Raw genomic sequence first — 27,778 nt, forward strand, 5'->3', positions numbered from 1 at the left:
TACGTGTATGCGGATCAACGGGTATCCGTATTGTCTCTTCATTCTTATGAACATATGCATGCGCAATCGTTAAACCTCGAACGCGCGACATAAGCTGGCAAGCAGTTCGCATTCACGGGTGGCACGTTAATGTGTACTTTAAATTTTAACTTACGAACTATATGACCACGAATTATTAGTTCCGGTATCGCTCGGCTGTCTTTCGTTTCGCGATATTGCGAATTTATTACAGCTCAAGTGGAACGTCTTCGTAATGTCGGCACGAGTTTTTATCTCGAACAGATTTCGCATCAATACCTCGAAAATGAAAGAGCTCAAGATACACTCATATGTAACGATGAAATATAGAATAGCATGAAATGTAATACATAAAGATTTTCGTACGTGGAATTATATTTAATAGCGGTTTCTTCTACTTCTAAGCCGTAAAAAGGCAACTATTTACATTTCTAATAAAAATAAAAGAATAAATATATGTGTGATATTTTATCTCTTCTTTTAAAGGGAACAATAATCATTTTGCTTTAGTTTCGAGATATTGAATCGTCATCTTGTCCTTCAACGAATGGACTCGGTTCCTATGCGTGCGTGCGTGCGTGTTAAGAGATTGCACTATGGATACGGATATAGCGTGATTATATTATTCTTATTAGTCTTAAGACTTAGAAAAAGTCGTGGCTTCTCGATACTATCTCGAGCGTGACGTGGCAGAGAATGCGGCACGGGGGAAGGGCGATCCGGCTTTATAGTTTTTTTTTCTTGAATCTTTTTTGTTTTCACACATACGTGGCCAGATTTCCGCTTCAAGTCGGCATTTATTCGCGCGCGATGATCGGCTTGTGACTGACAGCGGCATTACGAAATCACGCGACGTCTTCATGCACGCGCGTAAATACATCGGCGCTCGTAAATGTGAAGCTATAAAAGTCTCGTTAGCGAGCCGAGATGAGAAGAGAGTGTCGATTAGCTTTTTACGGACCATTGATGAGATTCGAGTATTTTTTTTCCCCTTTTGCTTTTATGTTTCGCGCATGTTTCACAATTTCTTGCGTGGAATCAATATCGTTAAAAAACTTTACGGATGGCATCGTAGATAGAGATGCAGAGAGAAAGCAGCAAAGTGTTTCTGTCATTGATTAACACAAACATTTGAAGTCATTCGTTTAGCGTGAAAGGACGGCACGTGAATTATATTGTGTACAAATTCATTGACTTTCGAAAATGACAAGCTTAATATAAGGCATTTTTTTTATGTGCAGGAAAATTGTGAGCCTAGTCTGCGTGCAAATTAAGATACAAACTGATGGAAACGAGTGGACGTCTCACTATGTATCTACAAACGTACGTATGCTTAACATATACCGGGATCCTTAAATCAATTTTTGATTGATTTACATGGCGTTCGCGCTTGCAGTGCGACGCTTCGGTATCCTAAGCTAAACAATCGTCAATATAAATTGTTCATTAGACGAACACACGTAATATGTAGCGTGTCGCTTTTCGTACAATTAGCGACATATGTATATTCTTGCACATTGAGACTTGCTCCAGTCGAGTCGAAGCCCATAAATTTGCGAGCGAAAGAAAGATCACTTAACCCTTTCACATCTGATTTAAGGCGAAACATGTGTAATTTAATTACTTTTGCAGATCTTTTAAGTGCAGGTATCACAATGTAATTAAATTGAAAGTGTAGATATCACAATGTAACCATTCGAAATGGCGGATTCAATCAATCAATAACATAAAAAACGCAAACATAAAGATAAAATATATTAAAAATTAATAAAAAAGTTTGTTTTGACCTTTTTATTTCGGAGTTTTTTCTGTCTTTTATGTGCTTTTAGAATTTTCTGTTGTTTTTTAATTTTGAAAGGTGGAGCTTTACAAGGCTTGTCCTACCAATCAAAAACATTTACTGAGACTTTTTAGACGCTGCAAAAATATGTCATAAATATAAATTCAGTTTATATAAAAAATAAAATAAACAATATAAATGTCTTGAGATAACAATTATGCAGTAATATTTCGGTCTAATCTACATCTTGCAAATAATCAATAGCATTACCGTATTTTTTTATCATTAAAAGACACGAAATTTTAGAATGTCATTTTTTTATATCTTACATATAATATAAAATATCAAAATTGTTGGAATTTCTATATTGTTTTCTCGGTTTAAATAATCTCATGCAAAGGTAACGTTGCGTATCTTTTACGACTAGTCCGAGAACTGTCGGATTATTACAATAAAAAAACTATATGTATATAATCAAATATAAAATACATATAATTTAAATATTAAATATATATTTTTTTTCTTGTATAATCTTTATCTACACATACATACATATATATATATAAAGAAAAATAAAAAGAATTGAAAATTAGAAGGGTAATTTTTGCATTGTTTTTTATTAAAAAATTAAGTCTGAAAAATAAAAAAATTCCATATATAATCTAATATAAATAAAAAATGTATAATATGTGTACTTACATATATATAAAATATTATACAATGTAATTAATTATACAATTTTCTTTCTTATGAAGAAAAAACAATGCAAAAGCTATTTTCATATATTTATATTTGATTATATATAGATTTACCAAATTACTACGTAAATAACTTTTTACATTTTTATATTTTAAATTCGATAAATCATCATCCCCTTGTGTATGCCTCTTAATAAATGATTGATTGGAGAGCCGAAATGAGTAGAGAAGCATGAAGTCACTTACATTTCACTTATATTTACAGTAACGTTTTAAATTTTATGATTTGAATATTTATCACAATACTTCTTTGAGATTAAAAGAAGTAATTTTCTTTAGAATGGGCGATAATTGTCATTAGTGACTTATATCTATCAGAGATGTTGTTTTCTCTAAATACATAACGTATATGTTCTGAAATATGCATTTAAACAATATATGAAAGGGTTGAAATCTCATAGAAATGATAGTTATTGGCGAAAACATTTAAAAATCTAATACATACGTGTAAAAAAATATTATAAAACATTTATCCGCGTCAAATATAGGCTTCGACTGTGATATTATACTACGATTACACGGTTAGAGTCTACATTGAAACAACGAGACAATTTTCTTCGAACTGTCACTCTTTAAAAACTTGATGATCTTCTGATGTCTTCTCTTGATTCTTCTTACTTATTCTTGCTGAAAAATAATTGAGATGCAGCTACTTGTGTCTTTCTCGATAAACGTTCTTTGCAAGTACGTCATCGATGAAATAGTACTATAGTACTAAGAATCTTCAGTGTGGCATGAGAAAATTCGTTGTTCATTTAACAGTAATCATTATTCGACGCAAGATGTTGCTGATTCGCGCTTTTTCCGAGCGACTAGTTCTCGTTAAGCTTGCGTAACATATTTACACAAAGGTTTCTTGTCCGTTCGGGTTCACGTATTACTGTTGTCGTGAACGTGCACGTGTCCATGCGTGGAATTGGCGAGGGGTGAGTGCGGTAGATGCGGGGGTGATGGTAGTTCGATGAGGGTGACGTCGTATCCGACGGAATGATCACCCGGATCGCCGGGATCCGGCGAATCCGGATTGTTGCGTTCACTACCCGGCTCCGGATTGATCCGCGAGTGGCTCACCTCCAGCAGGAACAGATCCTCGTCGACGTAATATCGAATCATGTCGTCGTCAATTTTCGCTGTAATTCTGCAACACGATAGGGCAACAATCTCGTTAAATCCTTTCGGTGCGACTTGTGAGCAAAAGCGGCATATCTCGTTTCAAAGAACGTGATCATAACGAATTGGCATGCAAACACGATAACTTCGACCATTATAATATTGTGACACTTGCTGAACAAACAGTCTAATTTGTCGTAAATATTATTTCTTTTACGAGAAAAACTTTTCTTCTACTTGATATTTTTCTAATAATTTTTTTCTTTAATGTGAAATTTCTCGATATTAAAATAGATTTGAAGAAGAAAATTCTTTAAGAAATTATTGCCTAGAATGTCGATTGTCATCAAATTATCACAGTATTATAACGGCAAAACAACGTTTATGATGTCTGTAAATCTTCAAGATCTCGCAGTCAAAATGAAAAAAGTGGATCGTAAAGTTTGCACTGCGTTGTGCGTAGCTCGAGAGAAAGAAAAAGAGAACGCGCAAGATAGGATTTGCCTGAATCACATGAACTGTACGTGTTGAGTAACGAAGAATATATCTGTCCGATAGAAAAGATTCTCGCAGTGCGTAACCAACGTATGTTGAAAAATATATCGGGCACAGAGAATAAATAATCAGTTGGACGAGACGCATGACGACATTAAGCGAGGCAAGCGAGGCAAGCGAGGCGTGCGTGAGTGCGCTCGTGACGGAAGGCAAAAGACGAGAAGCGTGAAGGATTAGTGGATTAATCAGGCGTGATTGTGCGTAGCGGTAGCGAGATGCAGTCAGCGTTAAGGTGATCGACAAAGAGAGGACACTTTTAACGAGAGAGTATACACGAGAATGGCGTATACATTTAAATACATATGTCGCAGAGAGAAACCCGCGTCCGACATTTGAAAGAGGCACGATCATAGGCGAGAGGGACAGCGAAAGGAGGAGAGAGACAGAAAAAGAGAGAGAGAGAGAGAGAGAGAGAGAGAGAGAGAGAGAGAGAGAGAGAGAGAGAGAAAGAGAGAGACAGGCAGACAGAGAGAAACAGAGGAGAAAGAGAGACTACCAAACCAGGCGGAGAGAGTCAGGCAATGTCACCGTTATGGCATGCATCGCGTGTAGGCGTGCATGCAAGTAAAGATGACACTCTACTAAACTTACCCCTTTGTGTTTTTGCGATAGAGGTTATTAATACTCGAGGATGCAATTTTGTACTTTGACTCAATCTGCAAAATAGAAAAAAGTAGAACATTAGAATTTTGATAGTGGCTTGTGCGCGGACCGCTGCCGTCACGTTTCGTTTCGCGCGCGCGCACTCGAGAAAGTGCTCGCGAGACGTGCGTAGGTAGACGCAATATTACCGCAAGAATGACAGCAAGAGAGAAAGACGGAAGGAGGAAGAGCGTAAGAGAGTAAAGTAGACAAGACAGATCGAAACGGGAAGATATAACGACGAAGAGGTACGTCGCGCGGAGGCAGTTTTAAGATCGATCGGAGCGCGGCCGAGATAGGAATTACGGTAGATCACCGTGTGGATCAATTAGATTGTTCGTTCGCGTAGAAACGCGATGCATGAAAGAAGAGAAATCTGACAATAGAGTAAGAAAGAGAGAGAGAGAGAGAGAGAGAGAGAGAGAGAGAGAGAGAGAGAGAGAGAAAGAGAGAGAGAGAGAGAGAGAGAGAAAGAAAGACAGAGTGTTTTCCTTTCCACTTTTTTCTTCCGCCAATTCTGATCGGTATAATGCGTTCTTAATCCGTCAGTGTCCAGCGGATCGTTAAGAGCCGCCGACAGTCTCACACATCAGCAGCGGAGCACGAGGGGTAAATATGATCGTACGTCTTGCACTATCGATATTGTATTAATAATGAGGATCTTGGGCACAGTGGACAGTGATGCATGCGCATTAATATTAATTAGCGAGTGGACCAGTGCGAACGAGTATTAATAATGGCGCAGTATGCTTTCACATGCATGAATAGTATGTACTCTCTCATGGGGCTTGTATATGTGCACATAATTATACATATATATATGTATGAGTGTACAATTTTCGCGCGCATCGAAACTAAACTGGTACCGATTGAAATCGAGACAGACATTGGTTCAGCACACCTTCCGGCTTGCGACTTTATTGAGCCTGGAAGTATTTACCCGGGGGCTTACGTTACGGGAAGCGTATCTCGATCGATGGTAGCGATAACACATTATTGTCTCGCTTCTCATTCTGTTTTCTAGAGCAAGCCTCGCGCAAACGACAGAAATCGTAATCATAGATTAACCCATTAACGCCCACGGTTGCGTTATGTTAGATGCCGTGCGGTGTGTTTTGCATAAAACACATCACTGCTACTGTATGCATAGCATTATCGGTATTGGTCGCGGTATGGAAATGGTGAGAATTTCCATTTCCCGTTTCCACGAGGCATACGAACGGGGCTTGCTAGAGTCGTTATTTCACTGACTTTACTACCGAATGATAAGTATCAAGTATCAAGTATTCAGTTAACATAGAATTCGCGAAAACGTATTTCCCCTCTCGATTATGCGCGTTTAATTTATATATCAACGATATTTATCCCCCGTTCCAAGATTAACGTTACATTCATGTATCGTACGATTCACGGTAAAGATCAATAACTTTCTGTATACTGCGGGCGTTAATAGTTCACGACGCAGCGAGAATGGCTACCTATGTATCAGCTCTACTATTTCCGCTACTTCTCTAAAAAGTATCTCTCTGTGAATGCAATGTCAGACGCAAGCGAACCGTGGAAATCGTGAACAGCTGCAAAGCTGCTCTCTGAGATCTCTCTCTGCGTGCGCGCGCGAATGCGAAGGCGTGAGAATGTTTGTTGTGATGTTAAGATGTGTGTTGGCAGTGTACAAGGAGATAGCCTTAGGATGTTCCTTACAGCATTGAGCAGGCCCTGGACCGTCGGTGGGGTGACGTGCAATGGCGTATAGACGTCTTCCGATTCTTGACGTACGTAAAGCATGACGCGTTCCTCGGCGTCCGTCGGGCGCAGATGCGGCGGCTGCTGTTGCAAGTGCAGCCGATTGCCGACACTGGACACCACTGCGCCCGTCAGGCCGGTCTGCTGCACCCCTTGCAGCACCGAGCCTTGCAGCTCCTGCACCTGCATCAGCAATGAGTCCTTCTTGTCGTGCAGGCTACTGAGATTGTCGGGCGGAAAGTGGTTGTGGAACTTGAGGGCCGGCAGACTCGGCCGGCCACACGGGGGCGGATAGGGGCTGCTACCCCCTGCCTTCAATCCTCCACCTTCACCGTTACTGAGGGACGAGGTGTCGGTATCACCCCCGCCCCCGCCGCCGCCACCACCGTAGAAGCCCGACAACTCCATCGTCGAGAACTGTCGTGGAAGAGAGAAGAACAAGGTTTATATTTCTACTCTGCGTCTTTTTTCTTTCTTTTTTTTTTGTTCGCGAGACAACAAGATCCGTTTGAATTTTACGAATGCGTTAGGAAACGAGACGTAACTTTGACGTTACGTTAATTTCTTTTCTTGATATATAATTATCTTAATTTTAATACCCGTGAAAAAAATTTACAAAATAGCGAACAAATCAAAAGTCTACAAAACGTAGCAAGCATGTCAATTTGAAAACTCTTCAGTTTTGATAATAAAAATAATAATGCAACAGATTATTGTTGATTATAACGTAATGCCATAAATTACGATAACAACTCATATATTTATTGGCATAGAGTTAAGATAAAAGTAAATACTGTAAGGCTACTACTTTGGTTCGTTGAACTAAATTGAACGTAAAAACTTGAAAGGCTGTCCTCGAAAAAGTCCACGTCGTTACTTTGCGATGCAAGAGTTGCGGTTAGTGCAGGGTCTCGGCGGGGGTGAGAGTAGAGGATTGTGAACGCCATACGATTTTTTTTTTTGTAAATCCGCTTTTGCGCTTAGTTAGTTGAGATGCATGCTAAGACGACGTAACTCGTATTTAATCAAAGACAAACACAAATTGACAGTGTAACAAACATAGACGCCTTGTACTGAATTTTAGTCACATTGATGTGCGTGTTAAAATAAGTTCAATGTTATTAATCAATTATATTTGATAATGAGTGCAGTTATTAAATTTAATATCGTTATTAAACATACACGTGGTTTGCATTTAAGCTTCTACATCACAGTAAGTCTTTGTAGAAGACACTGTTAATTGTTTAAATAATATAAGATAGATGATTACCTTATCGATGGCGTGCTCGGCCGGCGGGGAGAAAAGCACAGGCGGCTTGTGCAGATCGACCATGGAATAAAACTCGCTACGTTCCGTGACGGGGTGATAGAGCTCATCGAGCTTTTTCCTGCCGGTCGCTGTCAGCTTCCTCTTAGCCGCGCGTCTCTCCTCGTCCCGGGTCTTTCTCTCCGCTCCCTGCGATAAGCAACGTCATCTCTCAACTTAATTTCAACGATCGTATTGCTATCAGGAAGCGATCGCGAGTCATTTTATCGCAAATAAACAGAGAAAGAGAGAGAAAGAGAGAGAGAGAGAGAGAGAGAGAGAGAGAGAGAGAGAGAGAGAGAGAGAGAGAAGGAAAAAAGATACACATATGGAAATACACAGGACGGTTACCTTATCGCAAAAGACCTTAATTTGACAGTAGCCGCGATGAGAAGGCGGCGTGTATGAGTGCGCATGGGGCGGCGGTTCCTCGTACGTGTCGACCTGAATATGCAGCGGCAAACCCTTCACGCCTTTCTGACTCGAGAAATCGGTACTGAGACATTGCACCGCCACGTTTATCTGCGGATCAGAAATCGGACAGGTAGCAGCGGCAGCGGCGGCGGCGTACGCGAGGAATTGCTTTATTAACGTTTCCGCTAAATGTCTCCGCCATGCAATCGAATGCGCGAGCGAAATGATATTTGCGTGTAGCACCAGATTGCACAACGATAAGCAAAATATGTACGGGAAAGAGGGGGGCAGAGAGGGTATGCTATGGGGTATGCGTATGTCGCTAAGGAGTTAACGTGAATCGACATTTCCGGCGTTGCTTACCTTCGCCGACGATTCGAGTGGGTTCCAGTAAACGGCAATCGCATTGTGCGCGACTTCCTCTATGCAGCCCACCAGGCCGACGCTGTTCTTTGTGTCTGTAACAACGGACGTGACTCTGAAACTCGCGGATCATGCAGGGGAATATGAAGTAGCTAGTGCTGTTCGCGGGACGCTTTTAGATGGAATATTAAAATAACGGGGCATACATCCGCGATAAAATCTTACCGCTTGTCCGTTATGTATTAGGCAGCTTGCGCAAAAATACAGGAGATTTAATCGACTGAATAAACGTTGAGAATTTTTGCTAGAGGAAATTGTATCAGTGTTACTACAAGATAAACTATCGAGGGCTATTGTATCATTTATACTTGTTCATTTATTTATTATTTAGATTTATATTTAGCATATTATTTGAATGGTACACCGTACCAGCATCGAGAATCCGTTGTTTGACCGAGTGTTGTCTGCCGTGCCAAAACTGCCAGGACTTGATCTCGTCTTCTGGACTCTTCTCCTCCCGGAACATCAACATCACCACACTCTACACAGCACACATAAACAATTATTAGTCTTGTGACAGATCGACAATAGCTACGCTTATCTGTACTTAATCTTGAAACATCGCGTGTAAAATATTCTTCATGTGCATCAAGTAAGACTCCTCGTCTTTTAATAACACAACCTGGCATGTGCGAAGTGGCATAAGCCGTCTTGTGCGTCTACAAAGTTAACTTTCGGGTTTCTCGTTTCAGTTGGATCGGCGATACGCGAGGGACGTACATCGGCCGCGACAGACGCACGCTCGAGCGGGCACACGCGGGCGTGAGCGTATCGCCGCGAGCGGCGAGGCGAGCGCCGGGACGGAGGAAGAAATTTTTCGTGATTCGGGTGAATGGGCGAAGAACCGCGCTCTGTCCGAGGAAATATGGGCGCACGCGCGATCAGAAAGGAACGGGGGGCACGGTTACGCTCGCTCAACCGAGTTCTCCCCTTGAGGCTCTCGCGCGCGAGAGACGCGAATATACCGTTCGAATCCGCCACACGCCTCGTTCTCTCCCTCTTTCTCCCGACGAGCTCGATTAGCAATTAACGTGGAAGCCGTAACTCGTCGCGGCGCGCACGGCGGAAAAAGAATCCGCCACCTTTATCAGAATGGAAATTGCTAACGGTGCGTGCGCGCGCTCCGCGGCTGCCAATTAGGGCCGCGAGAACAAACGACCCCGTCTGACTTCTTCTTTCGACACGCCGCGAGCACCGCCGATCATCTCCGCGAATTTTGCCGCTCCGGTCACGCGAACGGCACGATACCGTGTAACGCTGCAAAACACTCATTGTCAGATAGTTCAACACCGATAATTTTATCACGAACGATTTGTCATGCTGGTTCTCTTGTTACTGAATCGCAAAGTTGATTCGTAGAGTTCAAATATTATACTTTCTTTTTCAAGAAAGTGTATAAAATTATGTGGGTTCTAAACTATTGTAACATTTAAAAGTCAAATTCGTTATATGCAAAATATATTAAAATGACTATAATTTAAGTAATCATTTATGTTAAATGCATCGCTGAGCTTCGGTAAACGTTCCCGCAAATGCCGTTACGTAAACAGTATAATTAATTCTTTCTGCTCTTACCTTGACTGTCTGCCCTGCCTTGAGGAGTGGCTTGTCCGGATCGGACACGTATTCCAACGTGATGCCGTAGAATTGGCCCTTGTTGATGTACGTTATTCTGTCGTCCTCGCGGCGCTGCGACGTGCTGATCGGCGACTCCAGATGATACTTAAATCCGTAATTCGAGAAACTAAAGGGCAGACAAATAGAATTCCCAAAATGAAATTTATATACGCGGATATATATGCTGTACTCAATTCTGACATAAAAAAGCGCATGTTCAGAAAGCAAATCTCTCTCTCTCTCTTTCTCCCTGACGCGGCTAGCCGTTTCACACCCCGTCGAGATTGAATCTCGTTTACTTAATAGACGGTTACGAGTTCGCAAACGAATGCTCAATTAGCTGATTAATGCACGATGCAATGTGAGTGATTATTTATCTGTCGGCGTTATTATCGGCTAATTCTCCACCGACGTATTCGCACTTGGCCGCCAGGACAAACATATCTTCTAACGCCGCGCCACTTCGCGTTAGAAAACAACCGATGCGCGCGAGGCAAATAGGATCGCGCGAAAACCCTTCGCTAATTATAACATTCGTCATCGCGCGGAAAAAAATGGCCGCGCGATCGGATACGAATATTCCAGTCGATAATCACAAAACGATGACGGAGAGCTCGGAGTCTGGGAACCCGGCAACCCGGCATGCACGCAAAGCGGGGAAAAACGAAGGCGTCGACGGGCACGCATCAACCTCGGCCGGGGAAGGAAAATCGCGGCTTGCAATCGAGCTTATCTCCGCGTCGGCTACAGCTGAGATAGGCAGGTAGGTAGGCGACCGATAACTTATGAAAAATGAACGCCCATAACCCGAGAGATAGAAAGAGACCGCGATGTAAAACGCGGAGCGCGACAAAACGACGCGCACGACGAAAGGAAGGTGGAAGATGGGAAAAGGGGAGCAAAACGATCGGGAATCGCCGCGATCGAGGAAAACCACTTCAAGAGTCGCCACTTCTCGTCTCAAAACCCGATTTACCGATATTGGTCTACGAGCTTTCCGAACGTATTATCGGGTCCTCGCGAGAGTAGCCCTATTGTCTTCAAAGCGCACGCTTTCGTGGCGCGGCTCTCTCCGCTTTTTTCCTTTTTGTCTCTTCGTTCTTTTCTCTTTTTTTTTCTTCAGTTGGGGAACCGAAGGGGCAGCGTGCGTGGCAAGCAAGGCGATAACTGACCGTGGCGGGTGAACGCCCTTCTGTGCGCACCTTTGCTGCTCGCTACCGTTGCCGTATAGCCACCGCCTACCCGATGTGTATACCTTGTTACGACTCGCTGTGTGGGTTACGCATGACTCCGAGTTCTTCTCTCTCTCTCTCTCTTTCTCTGAAATCTCTGACATTCTCGCTTCTGTTCACGAAAAAGAATCTGAGTCGGAAAGAGAGAGGCTACCCCTCTTGACATTTCGATTTCACGCGGCGAGTGGTCGGCAGACTGCGTGATTTTTCAGACCCGAACTCGGCGCGACCCCGAGGCGCTTGTCCGCTCTTCGAGAGAGTCGACTTCGAAAGAGAAAGAGAGAGAGAGAGAGAGAGAGAGAGAGAGAGAGAGAGAGAGAGACAGACTGGTTGCGACTTAATAACTTTACATCGCCGTTCATCCCGCGCCGGTGAGTATTCAGAGAGACGGAGCGAGAAGTATTCAGCGGCGCTGATCGTGCGCGGCCGACTCTAACAATGGAAGGCAACAAGTTACAAAAGACGGATGGAGCGAAACGGGAAGTAGAAAGATCGCTAGGAAGAATGGACAGGGGGAGAAGACCGAGTGAGTCGGCAAGCGGATGTAATGAACCGCGAAAGGAAATGAAGGGTAAGAGGCACAGGAAGCTCTTCTTCTGGCGGGCGACTGGTGGAGATATTAGTTTCCCGTGAAACAGAAATGAGACATCGTTATGAGTCTGTTTTCACTGGCGCCATTTGTTCTCAGTCATAACAGGAATCTTAAATTAACACCATCATCAGCGCATAAGCAAAAATATTATACGACTATATGCAAAGAAATGTCAAACTCCAACTCTTTGTCATTAGTTGCAACGATTATGCATTTAGAGCGCGTCAAAAGTCATGAATTATTAAATAAATTATTAGTTTACTATAAATAATATTTCTATCAGCTATAAACGTACATATTAATTGATTCATGGAACTATTAATATTTTCTTGTGAGTATTTATATCCGTAGAACGAGAGTTGAATATAGATACTGAATGGCGAGTTAAGAAATTTTGTTCGTCCGTAATCAGGCGATTTCTTTGTTGCGTGGATTTGCAATTGTATGCCTTAGGCGGCACAAGTTATTAACTTTTATCGTTGTTCTGTGCGTTCCATGTAATAAAGTAGATTAATAGATAAATATAAATCTCGATATCCGTCTACTTGATAGTCTATCCGTCCGATCAAGCAAATTGAGCATTCGCCTTTACACATCGTTATTATAACGTACATTTATTACAATTTCCTATACTGCCGTACAATTCCTAATCGGACAAATCATATCAAGACGTAATTGTATTACGCAACGTTTCCTTCGTTTTTAGTTTAATAAATATAACTACATTGAGAAAAAAAATTGTTAGTTTGACTAAATCTTTCAACTGAATTTAATTCATTTAATTCAAGTATATATATATATTTTTTTTTTTCAATCAAATATATAATACTTGAATTAAAATTTAAGTATTTTAGTTAAACACATAAGTTGAATTGAAGAAATTTAATTTAGTTAAATTTTCAGTGTGCTTTCTACTCGAAGAAATTAAATAATATTACTATTTAAAATAAGAAGAGGTATTCTTCGAGTTTTCAAACATTTCTCGAACGCTGATGTTAAACATTGCGTTTTTTTAATGGAACACTAAAAGAATAGTACTCTAAGTATATTGAAAAAGAAATGTTGATTTGACAAAATTTTCCAACTAAATTAAAATTTTGTCAGTTCAAGAATTTATGCATTTAACTTAAATGCACAAATTTCATTTCAAATATTTATATAGTTAATTGAAACATATAAATACTTGAATAAACAAAATTTAATTCTGTTGGAAAATTTAGTCCAACTAACAACATTTTTTTCTCAGTGTAATAATTATGTTTTCATCGTCAATTTTGCAACAATTGTAGCTTTCAGAGTTTGCTTACATTTTCGGTATTTGAATCTTATCAGCGTCGTTCTGTCTGCCGAAATCGTGCCAGGGTCGCGATCTCTGCGGATTTGGATTCGGGTTTGGAGTTGTCGCACCCGCGGACACTAGACCGCGTTGCACTTGCGCTTGTGCGTGGTTCTGCTGTAGCTGCAGTTGCAGGGGTTGGTGTATTACTGCGGTACCCTCGAGGACCACCGCCGCTCCAGCTGCAGTTCCACCAGGGCATAATTCTGTGTAGTCGAACGACGACTAAAAAAAGAGATTTAATTTATTAAATAAGAAAATAAGGACCATGCATTTGGTTAATTTAAATTAATAATCTTCGTTGAAATTATAAGCGTTTCTTTAAATTAGTTTTTTAATTATAGTAATAATCTTTTATTTCTTTTTGCGAGACGAAATAACTAAATACTAATAGTATTGCAACACTGATATACATAGAATAAATATAGTAGTAGCTGCAACTCTTTCCAGTCATGTTCTTGTAAATAAAGTGCGTTTGCATGTACGAGCGTACTCAATCTCACTATGTAAATGCCCGCTGATTACAGTGTAATTAATATTTAAAAAGCTAGTAAAAACGTAATTATTTACCAACATCATTCGTTTCGTAGATTAGCAATATCGCGATTCAATATCTGAATACGTTTTATTTTGCATATCAATGCATTTCATTAGATTTTTTTCGTTCCTCAAGTATCCCTCGATAAATTTTAAACTACGTCGATTAAAGGGATCACTGGACCGATAAATGATTAATCGCTTGCAAACACGCGATTTCACGTGACTATCTCGATGCGTCCGCTCTGAATCTCTCTCTTCTCCTGAGATTACACATATCGCCGTAAACAAATCCCGATTTATCAATACAAACTTTGCTTTTACTGCGAAAAAACAATGATGGTTTTTCCTCTCCATTTAACATTAATATGCGCTTCGTGCATTTTCGATCGCGCGAGTTCACCGCGTACGCTGCTGCCGAAGGAAAAAGAATAGAGGAGCTTTGTGGTCTCGTAAAATCAACCGCACAATCCGCACACCCGCTTCCAACCTGGACTGTTAATAAGCGGCTTGCCAAACGACCTATTCCCTCATACGTCTTCATGCGATTGCGCGTCGCCTGCAGTTATTTTTCAATGCAACGCGGTTACCGCAGCTCGTTACCTCAACTCTCTGTCATCCCGAAAAGGGAAAAAAAATCACGGTAGGCCTCTTTCTTGCTAAATTCTCTAACCGCTGAATCTACCGCACGTCGGCACGAAGTCGGCTGCTCGTCGTTCTGGAATTTTTCCAATGCTTCATGCATTAAATGTATGAGATGCAATAAGCATGAAAGTCGCATATTTTCTTCCAACAGCAGTTTTCGACATTGGAAAGCGGATGTCTCGTTAACAAAAATTTTACCGCGCGTCACGGACTTTCCATTAGCATTCAACGTTCTCGTAATTACCTCTTAAAATGCAATATAATAAAATTCGTAGATTTCTTATGGTGTAGTAAAAATTTGAATTTCTTAATGTTTTACTTATCATAATGCACACATGCGCATACGCGATAGGATTTAATAGATTGTCATTTTTGCAACTTTATCATGCTGTCGTGCGATTAAGTAAATTGCGCGCGCAATTCACCGATGGTTTATTTACTTATCGTGTTTCATCATCGAGATACACGAATGTTCTAATTAAAACGTCAGCGGCGGTAATCGAATCAACGTTCCGTGAGTCTCGGTGTATCGCTGACGCGAACGCGAAAACTGTCGTGTACGTCGCGGATAAGAAAATAAATACATAACATCTAAACACGGTTAAAATCTCTCCAAGTCAATGGAAAACAGGCGAAAAATTCGTAGATTCGGTTCGATTGGAATACGATATCGCGTGTACCGACGCGTTTTACGATTAGTTTATGATTTTTCCCTTGTCGGTCGCAAATCATCGAATTCATTAGGCGGGACATATCGTTCGCGTCACGTGGTCCTAATTGGCGCGTTACGTTATCTCGAGGTTTGCGATTTAGAGCGCGGCAGCGCTCCTCAAATATTGAGGAAACCGTATCGGCGGAAGGCGCATTAGTCGCGTGATAAAATCGAGCGCGGGGACCGGGAAAAATTTAATACGCTACCCACTTAAAGCATCAACGTTTTAATTGCGTGCCACAACGCAAGCGTGCCGATCGCGGATTGGTTTTCCGTATCATTTACATCCGATACCTAATCCGTCCGACCTGGGGAGTTTTATTCCCCCTTGCGTCTGCCGTGCACAAACGGAGCAGAACGAACGCGTGCTTTCTAATTCGTATAATATCGACTGCAATGCTAATGACTTACTCTCGCGTGTAACGCGACACGATTAATGCAGCCGGAAGCGGATGAGATATGCGACCGCTGTACGTGAGGATGACGAATTGCCCGCGTCAAGAAACTGCCGATATAAACGAAACGGTACCATTGCCGTTTAATTGAACGAGATTCGCGTAGGAAGAATCAAACGCGACCCTAACGTAAAACTGATAAGCCGAGAGAGACTCGCGGTGTACCTTTTAGTGAAATAAAATTACGATAGAATTTTACGGTCTACCGAAATTAATGAGGGAAACATGTCGTCTAATTACAGTTCTCATTTTATTCTAACATGGAGGTAACACATCCAATGGACTTCGCGATCTTATTTATTGATCCTTAAATGAGAGGCCTGATAAGAGAATCGCTTCAGCAAGGCACACACGTCTATTAAAAGAAATCTCTGCGGGCATTGACTTTTAACAACCGGAAGAACGGGTTCGCTTTTTCGACACGGCCGTGAGTTTTGCGGTTTACCGTAATCCTGCAAGCTACCCGTAATCGTTCCTTTAGAGCAGAGCATTAGACGCCACGATATGTATAGTGTTATTAGCGTTCTCCGAATTTATCGCATTGCCGTAACTGTACGCGACGTTAAGATGGAAAAATCCCCTGGACAAATCGCCTCGCGATGCATACACGCGGATTCGATCCGTCGGTATTTAGAGCGCTTTACACGCCGTTAATACCGTGCCCCTTCGGCGCGGGAGACACGGGGAATTAATTGCGTGAGAGAAAGAAAGAGCTCGTTCCCTCGGCTCTCCCGCGTTTAGGTGAGGCGTCGTCGTGGGCGCGAAAGCACTCGGCTTGACAAATCGCATTGAAAACGATAGCAACGGCGCGGCGATATACCGACACGCATATCCGCGCGATATCCGCGCTCGGAATCGCGCTCGGCCGCAATAAGATAACGGTTTAATACCGCATATATTAACGTACCGAAGGTGGGACCCTTTGAGCGGGACGAGCGTTAACGAACGATATTTACGATATCGCGCCGCGAGATTAATTGCATCGCGATCGCTCACGGCGCCGTGGGCGAAGTCCATTTCTCGGCGCGCGGCCGATCGAATTGAAAACGATAGCGCGCGGAGATGACGCCACGTCGTGCCTGCCACCATCTGTGCTCTCTCAGCACAGATTGAGGCACAGTGCGGTTGTTCCGCGTGCATCCCGCGCCGCATCGTTTTCTGCCCCGGAGCGCGCCACACGCTCCGGAGCATTTTTCCCAGGGCAATTAATGACGCCGCCGGCATGCCGTCCGGCGTAATTCAGTAGCGGGCATCACCGCGTAGCAGTAAACATTTCCTCATATATCTCCCTGCAATCCTTCCCCCCCCCCCGTTAACTTCGATCCTCGCTGACGAGGCACGATCTCTCGCGGCTTTTGCTCTCGCGCTAACGTCGCCCGCTGATTGCAATTTATATAGACGTGAGCCGTTTACGATCGTCCCTGTCGACTGACATCATATTACGTTCGGGCTGTGTTAATATTACGCGGCAGGACAGTACGTTGCGACGAGGGTCGTTTCATTTCATTTGGGGGGGGGATACAAATTCTACACGTCAGCTGCTGATATTAATATTGAGGTATCGACGAATTTCTTCCGCGGAATTTCCCGCCTTACGTTTTATATTAGTCCGTGTCCGCTTTATCGTGGCAGTTTTCACCTTGGATTACCATACACGCTTTAGCGATATCATATCTCACTGTATCAGAAACGCGAAAGATCTTTATTCGATCGTTAATATTATAATGCCGCTCATAAACGCGCCTGCCTGCGCTGGAAAATACCCGCCGCGCGCCGACGAGAATTGCTCTTAAAGCCGAGCGCACAATATCAGGTACGCGAACCAAGAACGAGTGAAATTAATGTCGCGCTGATAGGCACTCACCTGATGAAGAGCCGTGGTCGGATGATGGTCCTGCCTGGGCGTCACTGCGTCGGCGCCAATGCCGGAGTCGGGGCTGGGAAGATCAACGGTCAGGACTTTGCTGCTGCTCGACGACGAGCGTATCGCGTGTGTCGTAGCGTATGAGCTCGGCACAACCTCGTACCTCGTGTACGAAGCGGTCGTGGTGGACAGCGAGGAAGCGGAGCTCGACGAGGCGAGCGGCGCCAGCGCGTCACCGGCAACGTAGACCGTCGTGGCCTCCTGATGGAGACCGCCGCCGGGATTCCCCGTCGCATTTCCCGTCCCGGTCGCCGACGTAGACGTGTACGCGGTCGACTGCAATCTTGGACTGCAGGACGTGTAGGGGTCGTAGGGGCTGCCGTACTGCTGCACCTGTACGCCCGTCACCAATTGCGGTTGACTTTTCCCTTCACGTTCGAACGATTCCGCGCACCTCTCGAATGAATCGCGGTTTCCACCGTCGCATTTACACGTCTTTTTACGGGGAGAGAAAAAGATGATGTGCAATTCGCGAAACACACTGCAATTGAGCAATTTTCGAGATCCCCGCGCGCGGGAAGCTATACGTTAGAAGGATTCGAGGTGCAATGTTATTTTCTCAAGTGTTATCATGCGAATGGCGTTGCATTGGGTTATACGTGACACGATGTTTCGGCGATGATCGCATAGAAATTGCACATCTTTCGCAATCTCCAGCAATTTTACACCAAAAGAATAAATCGCATAACGCTTCAAGTCATTTGAGAATTAGTTGCGAAAATCTTTTTCTCGTCGCGTGTAATGATTATGGGAAAAACTTTATAACACACAAAAGATTGAGAAGCAGAAATAATATCATTGACTAGACGTTTAAATTTATAGTTTGAGACATTGCATTAAAAAAATTGCGAAAAGTCGGAACACACCAATCGAATAAACGTAAATGATCGCGGGTGCCGGGAGAAAAACGCCCGATTACACTTGAACCTCTGAACCTTACCTGTAACTGATGCGGATGATGATGGTACATTCCCGGTGGTGTAGGACTGTCCGGCTGTTTGTGCCGTTTGCTAGTCTGTTGGCCTCCACGCGACGAGCTGAGATCCTCCGGTTCCCTTTTGACCCCGACGATGCCAGTGCTCGAGGCACCGTCGTGCCTCAGGGACTGCGGGCTCAGCGGAAGCGGAAGGCCACCCTGCAGGCTCTGGCTGGGACTGTGGGACTGCTGGTTGTACTGGAGGAAGTGGTGTAATTCCCCTCCCCCGGCGCCTTCGCCGCCTTCCATGCGATTCGTCGAGCCGGAACCGGAGCCAGGCGCCTCCTGCACCAGCAGCTTCTGGCCCATCACACCCCTTCAACAGTCCATGAAGAATTGATCTTTAGTTATAGTTCCCTTTACCGTTCATCGAGATTGGCATCGATCCCTAAGAACGTGTGACGAATTCGATGTTATGTATATCGAGGTCGATACATCGAGTCCGATTGCCTTTTATGGGATCCGCCATCTGGGCCATCTGGACATTTTTGATTGACACCGGCCGCTGAGTGAAAAAGATCGGATTCTTTCTCGCGTTCACAAAGTGTTACGGCAAAGTAGTGTAGGAGGATTACATTTCTTTTTTTTTACACGTCTAACAAACGTCTTTAAAATTTCTATGACAAACGCCTTTGTAAGGTCTCAAAGTATTAGATACAATTAAAAATTGCATTACATTTGGTGAGTCTTGACAAATGAAAACAGCTAATTGAAAAGTCAAGAAAAAGATCAATGACAATATCAATCAGTTTATTAATATTGCGTACTCGAGCATTGCGAGTATAATAGCTTTACGATTGTATGAATGCACGGAGAGAATTTTCTTTTAATGTTTATCCCCAAAATTTGGTAATTGTGGAATAATGTGTGACCTCGAGGAATTTTACTATACTGTTTAATAAAATTTACTATCCTTTCAGTAAAATTGACAAAAAGTATAGTAAATTTTACTAAAAAGTATAATAGTAAAATTTCTTGAGGTCCCACATTATCCCACAATTATCAGATTTAAATTTTAAAAGAAAATTCTCTCCGTGTACATATGAATAATTTTGTGATTAAAAATAACTGACGTTATTTTTATATCCTACGTGTTCATTGAAATGATAATCGAATCTTCAAAGAAACACAAGAGACGGGACGCACGTAGTTTCTTGCCTCCTTTTTCCACGCCCTGTTAACGAACGAAATCAGCGAGGAAAACCGGCGCTACACTTCCGCTGCATCTGCCGAATTCGGCAATAAAATTTTCGACGCGCGGCGCGCGCGAAGAAATGCGATTCGCCGATCGACCGTACGGGAGAAGAATCGAGAGGATCGCGGTATTATGCGAAGTAGTTAACATGTTATATTTAGCATGATAATACGTATCCACAATACCGGGTACCCTTATAAACTGCCAACGCTTTCGGCGTATGCCATCTTTCCCCTTTCCTCCTCGCCTTTCTCACTCTCTTTCTATCGTCTCTTCGTCTTTTCCACTGCGAAGAATCGCCCTTCGCGTCCCCGTCAGCGCGTCCTGGCAACCTCTGCCAGGTTTCTCTCTTTATCTCTGTCTCCCCTTAACCCTTTCCCTCTCGAAAAAAGTACACATCCCTCTCTCCGTCTCGCTCTATTCTTTCGCACCATCACCGTGGTTCCTACCCTACGGTCAGATGCTTCCGTACAATGATCTTTTTTTACACTTGATACCTGATCTCTCATCTACTTTCTTTCTCCTGTTTCTCCGTCCTGCTTATTCTCGCCTGTCTCAGTACGATGAGAAGGGTGACGTCAAAAGAGAGAGAAAGAGAGAGAGAGAGAGAGAGAGAGAGAGAGAGAGAGAGAGAGAGAGAGGATGAGAGACTATCCCGCGTGGTGCGTCTCGACACACTTGTGCCTGAAGAGGTGCGGATAGGCCCCGCACCGAGAATCGTGGCCGAGAGAGACCAGGGAAAAAGACGGCGGGTAAACCCGGCCGCGCCTTTCGGCAAGCAAAGAGAATGCCATCTTACCCCGGGGCCATAGCGGCAAAACCCGGACCTCATGAATTCGGCTTACGTGAAATGGATCCGCTAGCGCGCTCTCCCCCGTTCGCGATGCGTTCCTCTCGCGAGAGCGTTTCGCGATAATGCGATGTTAATCCGACGACGTGCGATGCAAAGTGGGATTCGCGTGCACGCACCTTGGAAACTCGATACGCACCCCTGGAAATTCGGGGATACCTCGCTAGGTGCGAAGTATCGGATTGCAGACCGCGTCTGACTGGCGTTTTTAAGCTCTCGGTGGTTCTGTGCAACTGTCATCAACACGTCTTCATTCGAGATCCCTCGGGGTTTGCGATGGGAGTTTTAATTAAAAAAATATCGTTGTATGTATTTTAAAGCGTTTTTTTACCTCGTGAAAAATTTCAAAGGACAAACGTTGCTCTTTTTGCATCTTTTTACACGTTCACTTTGATTTCATTCAAGCATGAAACTGTATTGCATTCGCAATACTCTCTTTTTGAGCTTTGGAATAAATCTTGACACAATCTTTCGGCGTAATAATGTTAAACGATGTGCGAAACAACGTATTTTTTGCGGCTTCGTAACTGTCCAGAGGATAAGTACTGCTGGTGGTCAAACGAGAAGAAGAAAAGAAAAAGAGCAAAGAGTACAAGAAGAGAGAAGAGAAGTTTAACAAGAAGGCTCGTTTGAACCAGCTAAAAAAGATCGATAATGTCAATAGAAGCATTATTAATTCAATGCAAGCAGGCACTTTGTAAGATCGAAGTACGTTGGGCACAGAAGCGCGTTGTAAGTCAACGCGCTTCTGTGTTACAACTTTGTCGATAAGATATGTCTCAGAAAACAACTGTAAGATACGATATCACGACTATAAATTTAACTTGACTAGAAAATTGTTAACTTTGATGTGCATCTCCACAATTTATGCAAACATACATCTCATCGTAATATTACTCTTGCCATTATCATCGCTGTGTAATAATTGTGGAAGATTTTTGCACTGAATAAATTTAATTTATGGTTCTTATTCCGGCAATTTGCGAATACAGAAATATAACGAGCAAATAAAAAAAATGTAAAAATAATTGACATTAAATTTGGACGTTGTAACAGTGCGTCGCTTTTTGCCTTTTTATGTTTTTTTAATGAAGAATCAATAGCGGTATCAACTAACTAACCGCGTGAGATAATCGTAGGAATCCGTCATTTCGAGTGAAATAAACACTATAAAACTGAGAGAGAGAGAAAGAGAGAGGTGAATTTAATGACGCTGACAACGTCGATGCGTACGCGTTTTTTATCTTGGACGTCGAACAGAGGAGATCAGAAATGATCGCCGTACTCTTTTTCCGTGTGGAAAATCTCGCTGATTACACACCGGTATCCGCGGCGTGCGCGTTGTCCCCTCATCTTCCGCCGGGAGGGATCAATCCGCGCCGCGCGCAAATTCGTGCCCCATGCGCATCGTGTCGTTCGCACCGCAAACGAGTAAATTACCGCCGCGCGTCGCATTATACAGTCTACCGCGGCATTCCGCGTCTTTTACTACGGCGGCGCGTCATCTCCCGCGTGGCAGCGCGCGTACCGGTGCGCGCGCTAGCAGCAAGAAGCAATTACGTGCTTACGGTGCAGCATTATCGACGACAAGGCACTCACCCTGGCGCGGCGGCGGCGGCGGCAACGGCTGCTCGACACGTGAACCTGCGGGTCGCCGGGGTCACCGCGGGGTCGCGGCACGTACGGCCACATTTGTGCGTGCGCGAATACGCACGCATGCACAGTCTTCGTCGGCGAGCAACCTGCGGCGCTTGGACGCGGCTTGCGGTACCAGGACCTCTTTCCCCCCCTTCCTCCCTTTGGAACCGGAATCGGGCATTTCTCAAACCGGAAATCGGGCGTATCACGGTACCCGTCGCAAAGGCGCGCGTACGTGTGCGTATGTCATAAGCGACGGACCTGTCCGTATGTGGCACGGGACGAAACTCGAAAGACAGGTCCGACAAAGTGGCGCTCTACCGGCTGCTCGCTCGGGTCACTCCTTTGATTATTATTGCCGGTCTGCTTTTTTTTTTCTCTTCCATCTCGCGTCTGCCGGCTTCTCGTACTCGCTCGAGCGCGCGTCTACGGTTTTTTCTTTTCTTTCCTTTACACGAGCGCTGCGCGCATGCACGCACGTCGGCACCTGTGCTTACTGCAGCACGTGCCACCGTACGTGTCGCGGCAATGTCAACGTATGCGTACATATGTACATATGTACGAGATGGATGAAATTTAGATGCGCGGCGTGGTCAACGACGTCTGCCACTTGTCACGATGACTGCCTAGTGCTTCACTTCCTAGGATTAGCTGCCGGTGGCTTTCGGGAATTGTGAAACAGGGTCCTTTGACCCTAGCATCGGATTTATCTAAAAGGTTTCCGTTTGTGTATTTTTACCCTACTGTTGTTCGCAATTCTATTGAATTATTTTACCAAAATTGCTAAGAAAGGTTAAAATTATCATTTCGTGAAAAAGATTCGAAAGTGTAGAATAAAATTCTGATTACGACATTTACGACGAAGGAGTCTTTCAAAACTCGTTTCATAAGAGCTTTAAATTTTCGAAACTGCTTTTTTTTAAATCAAGCAATAATTTCTTCGCACATCATCACGATAGCGACGCCTCTTCGTGCCGGTCGAGATTACCGATGAGCGTCCTATCAAATGTTAGCGGTAATCTTACGCCGGACACGCGGCGATTTTCGCTCTTGCGTAACGATTTGCGGGATTCATTGTCGAGGTAGCTCGCGAATCGTAAACCGCGAAATGCCCGCCGAATAATTTTGCGTACCCGCGAAACTCGACACCGACAGATTCGAGTTACCTCCCGAGGTCGACTCCTCGACTTTCGTCTGGTTTTACCGCGGTCGCCGATGTTACGGAACAGGCAGAACGAATTTGCCCCGGTTCTCAGACCTCTGGCGTGTCCTCGAAGTCACATACGCGCCTTCCTGCTTTGCTAATGAGACACCGCGCGATCCGGTTTTCGGATCTGGTTCGTTCCGGAGCGCCGTGAATCAACCCCTCTTGCGAGAAACACGTCCGTTTAATGCCCCCTTGACTTCGTTACGACGATCGAGATCGACGCTGGCAGCCGGAGCGTCGGATTTTAAGCGTTTCTTGTGACCCCGCGAGGTTCTCCGGGATTTCGCGCTGTTCCCGCGGTCGCCGAACCCCCGACGGATTCTAAAGCAGAAACCCGTAAGGTGATACAAAACAGACGGCGCGCGTTACGGCGTTTTCTAATCGTAAATTCGAGCTAACGAGATAATATCGCCGCGAGCTGGCTACCACGATCGGCCGAGCCAGTTCTTGCCTGGCTAATCGAGACCTCATAGTTACCACGGCGTTGTCGACACTGTAACATCGCGGCGCACGTAATTGGCGGATTATTCGCTTCCCTTTTCCGTTTATCGAGATCATATTTCGCGTGGAAAGAGAAAATTTACAAGCGAAATGCACAGTACCATAGTATAAGCGGAATTAGTAATTTTACGAGTGATAGAAAAGTCGATATGTGATTCTGCTAAGTAAAACCTTCTTGCAAATTGTTAACTTAGAATTCCCAACTTTTAAATAAAGTTTTAAAATTTCCACGTCAGGATAAAATTAAGATCAATTGGAAGGCGAGTTTTGCTTGCTTGTATCTCACTTTAGTGCGGTTCTTCAATTTTTAATATTTTTTGTTTATTTTCTCATTATTCCATGTATTTTTTAGCTCGCTAATAGCCGCAATTGCACGAACGTGTTCCACGACTATGACGTGCTCTCGGCCCCGGAATATGACCCTCACATTTCAATCTTACGGCTCGTCGCCTCGGATCTCGGATCTCAGCACGCGACTCGCTCGTGTGCGATTTTTCGCGATCGCGGAAAGATCCGCGGCGCTACCGCGGAACGCGGAGAGACGCGAATCCCACGCGGCGAGCGCGAAACGAGGGCGTTGGCATTCGCGTATCGTGATCGCGTCGGGGGACCATTTACGTTCCTCTATAATCGTAAATTCAAACAAACGAGAACGCGCTAGCTCGCGTGAGGCTACGTGTCGGGCATAAAGCAGCGTGACGGCGAAAACGGGGCATGGCACTCGTGGCCGTGTCCCGCGGGTCTGGTTTCTGGTTCCGGCCAGCCCGTTTCGTTTTACGACGTGACACGCTGATCCGCCCCCTCCCTCCTCTCGTCGTCCTCACGACTCGTCAGGTAGGTCAGAGGCCACCGCGGTAGTGGCCAGAATTCGTCGTAGTCGGCGGCTCTATGCTCTTAAGCAGATCGCCGCGTAACGATAACCGGGGAGAAACGAAACGCGTAATAAGAAGTAGCGACGGCCCGCTCGTATTCGTCGTCCTGGCTGATTATGTCGACCACCGTAAAGGTCCACGATCTCGGAAACGGAAGGTTCCATTATGTCCGCCGGTGGAGAACGGACGGCGCGCGGCGCCGCAAGAAGAAGGAGAGAACGGACTGAACTCGCCGAGCGGTATGTCGACGGCGAGCAGCTAATTAGAAGTTTCTAATTGCCTCAATTAGGAATTCACGACTCCGCCGTTTTGCGCCGTCCGGATTGTTTCGCGAGCGAGCAGTTAATTAGGACCTTTTACTACCTACAATGTCACGAAATATTTCCCTCCCGCGGTACACACTTTTTCTCTCCTGACTCATTAAAAAGTTGTCAAAATGTCTCTTCAAGTCCTTCAAGGACTGTCGGAGGAGAGAGAGTTCAAACTTTCCGGTTTGATTTTAAAACGCGATTAATTCACGTACTTGACTAATAACGTTGCTCCTCCTGAGATAATAACAAAAGGGACAAAGAACAATCCTCTTCGCGGAACGTGTTCAGGTCGGCTATCTGTCTAATCCCAGAGACAAGTCTCGGTTGGCTCCGAGCATGCACCCTCTCCCGGCGAGCGTAAAGGCCACTGCCGCCTCGTTCCTAAGTAGATCTTGGCGTGACGATAACCAGGAAACGTAATAAGAAGTTGCAGCGTGTGTGCCGGGGCTCATTGCCGAGTTCATTCTTGAGCCCCTTAAAGACCGGCCTCTCTGGCGAGCAAGACTTCATTACGTTCCGCGCCATTCCGTCGCACGTACGAAAAGAGATGGTCGTAAAGAACGGTTCCAGGCGCGCACGGATATTACGACCATCGTTCGTACGTTACGTGTAATACGGCGTATATGATACAGAAGCGTGGCTAACACCATATTTGCTCGACCCCGTCTCTCTCTCTCTCTCTCTCTCTCTCTCTCTCTCTCTCTCTCTCTCTCTCTCTCTCTCTCTATCTTTTGTTTGACGTGATACGTGGACGAAAATTCAATTTCGCTTCGCGAAGATCGTTTTATATCGATCGTAAGACTTTATTTCCCGTTTCGCGCAGAGAACGATCTTGCCTAGCCACCTTGAAATAATTACAGCCTGCGCTTATCTCTCGGCAATTAAGAAGCTGTTGCTTCTATCCTTAGACGCTGCTGGAGCACATTCACGCGCGTTGCTCGCCGCGGGATAAGCATTCATCATATTGACATTATTCATGCGCGGCCTTGGGTCTGAATTTAATATGAATTAATTAGAAATTTGTTATCTCCCGGGTGGGAATTTCACTTTCAAACTCGGAACGTGATCGCCGCCGTCTGCGAAAAGCGTGCATCACCGGGATGGAATCTACGACGGGTTGGCGCTTGAATTTCATTTCTTGATATGTACGTTGTGTCACGAGTTGTGCCTATCCGATGTATTGACACGCCATCGCGCGTCGGAGAAGAAAGGGCCGACAAAAACAATTCCCGAGTCGTTCAATAGAATCTTAAAAAAAAAAAAAAGAAAAAAGAATTGGATCGAAGGCAGTAACATCACGCTGCGTGCGTGCATTCACGTGTTTAGTTGCATCAATCGCCAGGTTTCAAAGAACTGTCGATAGTACAGCGTACGATTGAGATTCACGCGCGTGCAACAGTTGTCATTAACATCTCGGATGTGGGATATAATTCGCACGGGCCTGTGTGCGTGTGTGTATAATGTGCGTTCATTGCGAAATGCGGTTGCTTTTCTCGGTACATCGCATGGCCGACGATGAAGCAATCGCGACCGCAATTGAACGAAAAAGATACTCGATCGTTGCGACAATTACTATGATTCTGAAATACTTCCTGCCGAGAGTTATAGCGCACGCAATTGCGATGATTTTTTTTGTCTCGCACGAGCGTCATCGGGGCGAATGTTCGCAATAAATATTAGTGTTCTCGTATCTACATTTACACGTTTCTATTATATACAAATTTATTATTAGAACCTTTAAGTATTATGTAAAAAGAAATATTTTCTTGGATCTCTGAATTTCGATTACTTTTTCATCTGCTTTAAATTGATGCAAAACATCTCTAAAAATTCATGAACAAGTATTTTCAAATTTCTAGGACAAGTATCTGTATTTTATTTTGAAATAAAATAAAGTGTAGTGTAATTTAATTATTTTAATTATTTTCGAAGTTTTGAGAAATAAATGATTAAAATTTATCAAAACTTACATCTTTTATCTACATTTGAATTAAATCAACGCTTAACATGTAAAATTTGAGCTCGTATCTTTCAAGTCGTATCTTCCAAATAAAAATTTAAAGACGAATGTAAATCGTTTGCGCGCTTTCCTTCGGCGGCATTTGCGTCTCTCAGTCGGGCTCACTTTTTTGCGTCTCGATTGCCGTCATCGTCTACGTCCGGAGAGGCGTCTTCATCCGCTAATTGAATCAATGTTACCGGACGCGGAGAGCTACACACGCGGCGGAGGTATTCCCTTAATTTCTCGCTCTATCCCCGCGGCCGTTCTCCGCGTTTGGAAGGCGGGTATCGCGGTTGTCGCTTATGCCCGCGGACGTTAAGATTAAGGCGGCGATCTCGCGGAGTGCCGCGAGGCCGTCTTTTACGGCGGCGGCTTGCTGTGAAACCGTACGCCGATTCTCGATGGCTTTGCGCCATCATTCTACAAC

General features: G+C 44.2%; 1 protein-coding gene across 4 annotated transcripts in view; it reads right to left on the reverse strand.

Annotated features, from left to right (window-relative positions):
- Positions 1-2,557: 2,557 nt before the first annotated feature.
- LOC105833531 (protein grainyhead) overlaps positions 2,558-27,778 on the reverse strand; it is a 107,808-nt gene continuing 82,587 nt past the window's right edge. For 3 of the 4 annotated variants that reach the window (XM_036292678.1, XM_036292679.1, XM_036292682.1), the window contains 11 exons: positions 18,740-19,091; positions 17,740-18,132; positions 13,498-13,751; positions 10,325-10,493; positions 9,119-9,230; positions 8,690-8,784; positions 8,264-8,434; positions 7,877-8,062; positions 6,565-7,023; positions 4,813-4,877; positions 2,558-3,694 (listed from right to left, as the gene is read on the reverse strand). In XM_036292678.1, coding sequence (XP_036148571.1) covers positions 3,427-3,694; positions 4,813-4,877; positions 6,565-7,023; positions 7,877-8,062; positions 8,264-8,434; positions 8,690-8,784; positions 9,119-9,230; positions 10,325-10,493; positions 13,498-13,751; positions 17,740-18,132; positions 18,740-19,091 — 2,524 coding nt within the window. In that variant the 3' untranslated portion in view covers positions 2,558-3,426. The remainder of the gene's footprint in view (positions 3,695-4,812; positions 4,878-6,564; positions 7,024-7,876; positions 8,063-8,263; positions 8,435-8,689; positions 8,785-9,118; positions 9,231-10,324; positions 10,494-13,497; positions 13,752-17,739; positions 18,133-18,739; positions 19,092-27,778) is intronic. The other variant, XM_036292680.1, reaches the window with a different exon arrangement.

The sequence above is a fragment of the Monomorium pharaonis genome, chromosome 10, assembly GCF_013373865.1.
Source record: "Monomorium pharaonis isolate MP-MQ-018 chromosome 10, ASM1337386v2, whole genome shotgun sequence".
Lineage (NCBI taxonomy): Eukaryota > Metazoa > Arthropoda > Insecta > Hymenoptera > Formicidae > Monomorium > Monomorium pharaonis.